This window comes from Excalfactoria chinensis, chromosome 8 (genome assembly GCF_039878825.1).
Source record: "Excalfactoria chinensis isolate bCotChi1 chromosome 8, bCotChi1.hap2, whole genome shotgun sequence".
In the NCBI taxonomy this organism is placed as follows: domain Eukaryota; kingdom Metazoa; phylum Chordata; class Aves; order Galliformes; family Phasianidae; genus Excalfactoria; species Excalfactoria chinensis.
In genome coordinates this window covers 12645527-12652989 of record NC_092832.1, presented here as the reverse complement: position 1 = coordinate 12652989, position 7463 = coordinate 12645527, and the positions used below count along the sequence as shown (strand labels likewise).

Sequence of the window (7463 nt, the reverse complement as noted above, 5' to 3'; positions counted from 1 at the left end):
GGAAAACTGCAAATCACAGTGACATAGTAAGACAAACCTCGATATCATGAACAAGAATTCTATAGCATTTGCTTCTTGGTGTAAGAGGCATACAAAACGTTTCTCACTCTATTTCTAACATTTCAGTAAAGCTTTTGATCAAGTGACAGCTATCATGCATTATGCCAATAAAACAAAAGTCTCCTGTACCATGTATCACAGCAGCTCAATGCCTGAGATGTAATATACACCATCTTAAATCATAATTTCAAGCAACAAACACTTTAACAAGGGAGTTCATAAGTTTATTAGCCTTTCAAATAAACAGTGCAAGGATAGCCAGCTCTTACAGTTCATTTGTTTTCAGTCTGTTAACTTGCCCTTAAATCCATCTGGAACATCTCTCTGATGAAGACAGCACCCTTGCACTCTACTTCAGACAGCGTAATAAAACTTAAAACACAGAAAATATTGTCCTATAATAGTTTGTTTTAATTACATCCTATGTATGTTTTATTTTCAGAATGTTTTTCAACAACAGGAAATACATCATCAGTTTTGCTCTTTCCCTTTGTGATTCTAGAAGCAGCGTCACCTTCTGCCTGTTTCTGTTGCTCACGACCACAGAGATGGGAATTACAGCTGCACTTCTGCCAGACACCTCTCAGACTGGGAGCAATGTACAGAAGTCAGTAAGGGTGTCAAAAGACTTAAGAACATGTGTTTTGCATTGTGTTCACTGCACGCTATTCCCAAAGAACTACATATACAGATAGCCTGCTTATTCTTACTGGTGAAATTCAAAGAGGTCTAGAAACCTCATTTTCTCCAGGGGTAGGTTAATATCTTTTCATACTGAACTTAACTCCACCTGCTTCAGAGCCAGGATTTTACTAACAATGAAGGACTGAAGTGACCACGTATCTTCAGTAACAGAAAAAATGTCTCCACCTCTGACATACAGACAGTGCATTTTATGCACATGCATGTTTCTTATATTCTTATAGTGAAACACATAACATGTAAATAAATTTATCAGTGGATTATCACACGGTATCATCTCATCACTGCTCAAGAGTTAACTTGAGAGTAGTTTAAGATTTTAAAAATCTCATATTTAACTGCAAAAGTTCATGTGTAAACTTCTGCCAGTAGTTGCTTGATGGAGTGTTCAACTGAATACATATAAAAGACCTACCCCAGTGCAGTTGAACAGACAAAGTAGTCTGCCTTTATTAATGTATGGTGCTGTAGCTCAATGCATACCAAATCCAGAAAGATTAGTCTACTCCCCTTTAAGCGTGTGTTTCAAACATCTGTTTACTCTTTAAGAGACAAAGAAAAAAGCAAAAGCAAAACATGAGAGCTCTCCCTCATACAATCAGCTCAGTAAAGAACCACTCCAGTTTGCTACATGTAAGATTTTGATTTGACAAGTCTAAAAATCATAGCGACCTAAAGTAAGTTTGTGCATATTCTTAAAATTGCTCCTTACTAGAACTTTCTGCATCAAATGTGCACGGCAGTTTTACTTTATTGTCATGGCCTTATTTTCTAAAGAGAAACAAGCCCCACACAATTTGTCAGAATAGGAGCAGGTGACTTTCAGCGTTTTTGCTAGTCAGGATGCAGTTTAAATGATAGTGCAAGCAGGACGATTCTGTTGCTATATAAGCAAAATGTTCATTTATGCCCAGTGGTGAGAAGACCACAGAAGTTTCATGGAAATCAATCAACATAAACTTCTATAAGTCATAAAGAACTTCAAGGATAACACCAATCGACCAGGCCTGAGTCTCACAGCTAAAAGGACAATACTGCCCATTTTCATTGGTCAGTTCTGGAAGCCCTTTCCAAGATGATCTGATAAAAGAAAAACAAACAAACAAGAGTATTGTTGTTAGATTACACAATGAAATGAACATTTCATTATAAAACTTTTAAGACCAGTATTTCAGCAGGAAACTTAAACAATGCTTGTATTCCTACATTATGTTATTTAATAACAAAGCTCTAACTCAATTATTTCTGCTGCAGAAATTTACAGGTTTCTGTGAGAAAGCTTCTCTATCAAAGTAGATTCTCTGACACAATAATACCTGAAGTTATGCTACTGGAAGGATGCTCCTGTTTTCCATTCAGTAGCTTGAAGTACCTAAGTTATCTTTGAGATAACTAAATAACTGGATTATCTATCCTGTTTCAAACTACAGTTGAAAGTGGATTATGGTGCTAAGAAGTGATGAAGGTTGGAAGATAGTGTGAAACCATAAACCTTCCTCCGCCCCCCCAAAGATTTGTTTATATACAAAATCCCTTTTGCTCCTTATGTGGCTACTAGACAAACCCTTCCATCATAGACTACCAAACCCAACTGATTTACTCTTAGGGGTACAAATGAATGCATATTTGAAGCACAGCATAACAGATTGTATAGAAGTGTTATCAAGGGGAAGACTTTTGTTTGTTATTGTCTCGAATTCTTAAGAATTAACAATATAATAGAAAAAGCAATTTGTTTATTTTAAAGGAGGAGACTTAAAAATGCAAAGGAACATTTCTGTGCCATACAGTGAATTCCTCTGTCTTTTTGGAACATCAATATTATTAAGATTCTGAAATGGACAGACTAATTGGTTGATTTATAACACGTTAAATCTTCCCTAAAATTTATTTTCTCTTCACATGGGTAGATATTAGTAATTCTAAGTATCTATGAACAGCACTAGATCTGAGCTGTACTTGAAACATGACTTGAAATTTGCAATAGCATTCATAGAGGCCAACTTTGTTAGTAGAAAGCAGATGCTATTTATGTTCCAGTCATTTGTGTAGTACACTACTGTACATGCAATCAGATAGTAGATACCACCAGTCCCTGAATATTTTGAATGTTAGATTGTTAGATGGCATTTTACCTTTCAAGGTGAACATAGTGGCGAGAAAGGACATTCTTGATCATAACTACAGTTTTCGCATATATCTCTGGACCAATCAACTTTGAGAAGTACAATTTGGCACGAAGAAAATATCCAATCGGCCACAGCCATTCCTAAGCAAAGATAGGAGTAATTATTATAGCTGGCAGTTTCAAAAAAAATGTTAGCACTTATTTAGAAATTCAAGAAACAGCTCTTACAGGTCCTTGGTGGTAATTAAAACCTCTGGCTACATTATAGTTGTCATTGTCAAGAGCATTATCATATACTCCACAGTACACCATATCGCTGCAAGAAAAAAAAAAAACAAACAAAAAACAAAACATAAGCAAAGTATTAACAGAAACTGTGTATAAAATGCACAGCAGAAATTTATCACGGGATTTACATCTGACAGGCGTTAAGTCAGGGAAGTCCCAAAGTTCTCAGTTTTGTATCCCGATCCTGCATTAACTAGTGGGAAAATTGTTAACATTTTCAGATTACTTGTATAATTTCACCCTTATGTTTTTATTAGAACTGTAATGCTATGCATTGTATGATACTGAATTTGCATTTTGATGCCTACTCATATCTTTTGTGATAACAAATTTGAATTGTTTGCCATGTGGCATCCAAAAACACCTGGAAATTGTCAGCATAAATAAAATCAATTGTTTGGAGTTTTAGAACTGTAAGATACTCATTCCTGGAATATTTATTGCAGCCTTATTTCCCAACTACATATGGGAAACTTTAACAAAATATTAACCCCCCCCCCCCCCCCCAGATCATAACTTCTACTGTGACTTACTCTTTTGCCTCCTATACTTACTCTGGATCTAAAGTTTTCATGCCCAACGGACCAAGTAGTTTTTCCTCTGCTATTTTCAGAGCTTTCCAAGCTCTCTCAGGTGAGAACAACTCAGGGGCCTATAAAACAGGAGATCGACTCACTGAATTTTGCATATGTACACACGTAAGACCACGCATATGAATGTAGAAGATGACAAAAACCTCCCGTATTACTGAATGAAAATACAATTACAATTCCAGAATCTAGAGACAGAGTAAGCAAGAGAAAAGCTCTAAGTTACTTTGGGTTTTATTATTATTTTTTTTATAACAGTTGAAAAACATTTTTATAAAAATAATCCACACATTTCAGCTACTCTGAGGGGATTCATTAGCAGGGGGCTGGACTTGATCTTCAGAGGTTCCCTCCAACCCCTGCAATTCTTGATTCTTTGAGTCTGTGACTCCCCTCCCATCCATCTAATCTAAAACAGATAACCTCAACACTACAAAAATACCAGACACAGCTAATTTTTCCCAGTGATAACTTTGGAGAGCAATTTCATATAGATAAGTTCTGGCGAAGTTATCACTTTTATCAGATATTCTAACATGGGTCAATATTAAAAGCACAGACAAGAAAAAACACTTTCAAGATGTATTTTAAGCATTATTTTTCCTGATATAATGCCATGCAGCTGAGCCTTATAACACAAGTTTGGTTCAATAATAAAATAATTTTAAGTGCAAATGCTTCTTACTCACTTACCACAACCATTGCTATTGTAAAATTTGGCCTGAGTTGGTAATCACACCATGGACTTGAAGCACCATAGCTGTCTTTGTAAATCCCGCGTTTGTGAACTAGATTTGGATGTTTTTCATTTGGATCTGCAGGGTTCTCAGAGACAAAGAAGAGTCTTTCAAAGTGTCCTTGAATTTTTCTGTTCCATTCATCATACGTGATGGTCTCCTCCCTTCCTGCAAAAATTACACACGGATTTTCTTCAAACCACCAACAGTGTGTGCTTATGGCTAGTTCTGCTTACTACTGTTTTACCTATTACATTACCTATTACACTCCTAACACAAGCAAGGCCGTAGAAGCACTGGAAAAAAACTTAAGCTGAATTATGTTGCAGATCAACTCCGCCACCTGCACAATTTCTTACAATACAAATCTTTCTCACTTCTTTTAACTAGCCAAAAATGAACAGTGTGAGTTACTATGAACTACAGTAAATATTTAACTAAGTCTAAAGTTGACGTTCAGCATTCTCAAGACAATAACACGCCATCTTTTCTTTAGTAGTTTGCATACATACGCTTAATACCTAGGAGACTACAAAGAGAATGTCTTGATCTGATATCTGACTCCTAGTAATTTTAGTAATGGAAGAGTTTATTTATACAAGATACTTTCCTCAAGCTTATTTTTTCTCCTATACTTTTGTGAATAGTTTTGACAGTCATTCCTGATGTAATATGGCCACCAGCTCATTTGACTTATTTTCATACTCCCATAATAGATTCATGACATGTGTTCAATCTTACCGTTTCTTTTTATGGTGACGCCATGGAACGGATATTCATTTTTCCTAGATAAATCCAGCAACCAGCGAACAGCTGACTTGCACAAGCCAACAATTTCCACTGCAGAGCCATCTCTAAAACAAATGTTTTACAAGTCCAAAAATTACTTTAAGAAGGCTATTTAACATGCAGATTTTATTCAGTTACTTGCAGAACTTTAAGCACATTAATTAAATAGCGTATTTTTTTCCCCATAGGTTATTGCACATTATGCCTGCTTGTTTTTAGTTAATATTTTGCTTCAAAACTGCATACCACATGCATGAAGAACTGATACACACATACTCATCATCTTCTACAGACAGTTTCTAGTACATTATGATATTTCTAACACAGGTTTTTTCATCACCTTTTCCTTGCTATTACTTAAAGACTTCTAAGAATCTGATAACCTAAACTTTTGTTAGTAAACAGTCACAAGCCATTCACAGCATCATTCACCTTTCAGTTTTCTCCTACTAGCTTTGAATACATATTCAATGAAGAGGGCTAAAAGGGAGAAAAACCCACAAAAACTGCAATTTAGAGGAAGACAAAGTGTCCAATATGATAATCCAAAATGGAAATAATAATTCAAATCCAGCCCCATTTACTACAGCCACAGCCTGCAGTAAAGCATAAGCGTGAATGCTGAACTCTGGTCTATGCAAATGACCAAAGTAGATGCTTGCAGTGAAGACGGTACATATTAATAAAATGGAACTTAATGCAACTATTAGGTGATATTGCAAGTCTGCAAAGATACTGCACTAACCTTGCAAAAAATGCCATTAATAAGCAACATAGGGCATGCACCACAGATATACTAATGGTTGCTATTAGACTATACCACAGGAGCTTGTGCTTTTATTTCAATACTATTACCACGAAGAACCATTTCCCAGAGAAAACATAATATATATTCTTTATGAAAAAAGACAACGGCAGTTTACAGCTTGTAACTCAAGACTAAAGTTTACAAATCACACAAGTAAAAAAAGCCAGAAACAGGGAAACAACAGCACAAGCCTGCCATCCATTAGACTCTTTTAAATCAATCTGCTTGAATATGTAATTAGCATATCACATACTTGCATACTACATTGCCACCCTATTTCTCCTTATCGTATATAGATTTTTGTCATCAGTATAAAGCAAAAAAAATCACAGGGTTTGCTTTGCTAATCACTTCATATCCATAGAGTTTGTTAGAGAAGACCTTGATTCCTAAATAAATTACCCTTCATTTTTAACTTTGATATTGCAGATATTTTTAAATTTCAAAAAAGAAATATTTAAATCAATTATCAAAAGTACTCCTGTAACAAGAGGTCATGCATAATCCATCCAGATAACAAATATTTCAATGATCTATTACTGCAAGCATACAAATTTTCCTAAATTGTTTTACTACTTGAAGTTACTATTTATAAGGACTGAAGTCCTTGTAACTTCTCCTGCTTAAAATAAATAAATAAATAAATAAAAATGGATTTTGGACCTTGGAGTAGCAGGAATTCCTTTGTTGCGAGCTCTGTCACTCTCTCCCATTTTATCCATCCAAGTGCCACAATTGAAGCGGTTCCCTCCAAAGACAAAGCCAGTTTCCTGGTCAACACCTGCTACGATATTAAAACCTGCCAAGCAAAAATATCACATGTGAAATGTATATGCTAAAAAACACAAAACCCCAAGTGTCTGCCCCAGCCCAAAGATCCTACATAGGCAATAGCCCTGCACAAAAGAGTGGTCTAAGATGGGTTTTCATAGGCAGCTGCACTTTTTGTGTGAACTTCTGAGATAACTTCTACCACAACAATTGCTGAAAGGAAACAAGCACTTCCTAAACATTAAATGAATTTACATTAAGCAAACCATTAATTTTTCAAAAGTAAACTCAATAGCTTGATGAAAAATAACCAAATGCAATATTCATAGTTTAAATTGCAAAGCAAACGTGCTCTCTCTCTCTCTCTATATATATATATATATACACACACACACACATTTATTTTTACCTTCATCTCTCATGTTTTGATCTATCTGTGGACCAGCATTTCTTTCTCTGAAATTTATGCCTTCCATGTGTCGTTGCATTGCTTCCTGTATTACTTCATAGAGTGGCTGATCCTAGATTGGTTAGCATTGAGAAAGGCAAGATCAACAGACCTAGTAAAAAGGCTCGATATAATGTGCAGG

The 7463-nt window shown here is 35.5% G+C and overlaps 1 protein-coding gene across 2 annotated transcripts in view; it reads right to left on the bottom strand.

Moving 5' to 3' along the window:
- Positions 1-265: 265 nt before the first annotated feature.
- The window catches only part of AGL (amylo-alpha-1,6-glucosidase and 4-alpha-glucanotransferase), a 28978-nt gene continuing 21780 nt past the window's right edge, over positions 266-7463 (bottom strand). For both annotated transcript variants that reach the window (XM_072342587.1, XM_072342588.1), the window contains exons 27-34: positions 7283-7394; positions 6766-6901; positions 5247-5359; positions 4462-4673; positions 3733-3830; positions 3119-3206; positions 2898-3031; positions 266-1842 (exon numbers count right to left, since the gene is read on the bottom strand). In XM_072342587.1, coding sequence (XP_072198688.1) covers positions 1725-1842; positions 2898-3031; positions 3119-3206; positions 3733-3830; positions 4462-4673; positions 5247-5359; positions 6766-6901; positions 7283-7394 — 1011 coding nt within the window. In that variant the 3' untranslated portion in view covers positions 266-1724. The remainder of the gene's footprint in view (positions 1843-2897; positions 3032-3118; positions 3207-3732; positions 3831-4461; positions 4674-5246; positions 5360-6765; positions 6902-7282; positions 7395-7463) is intronic.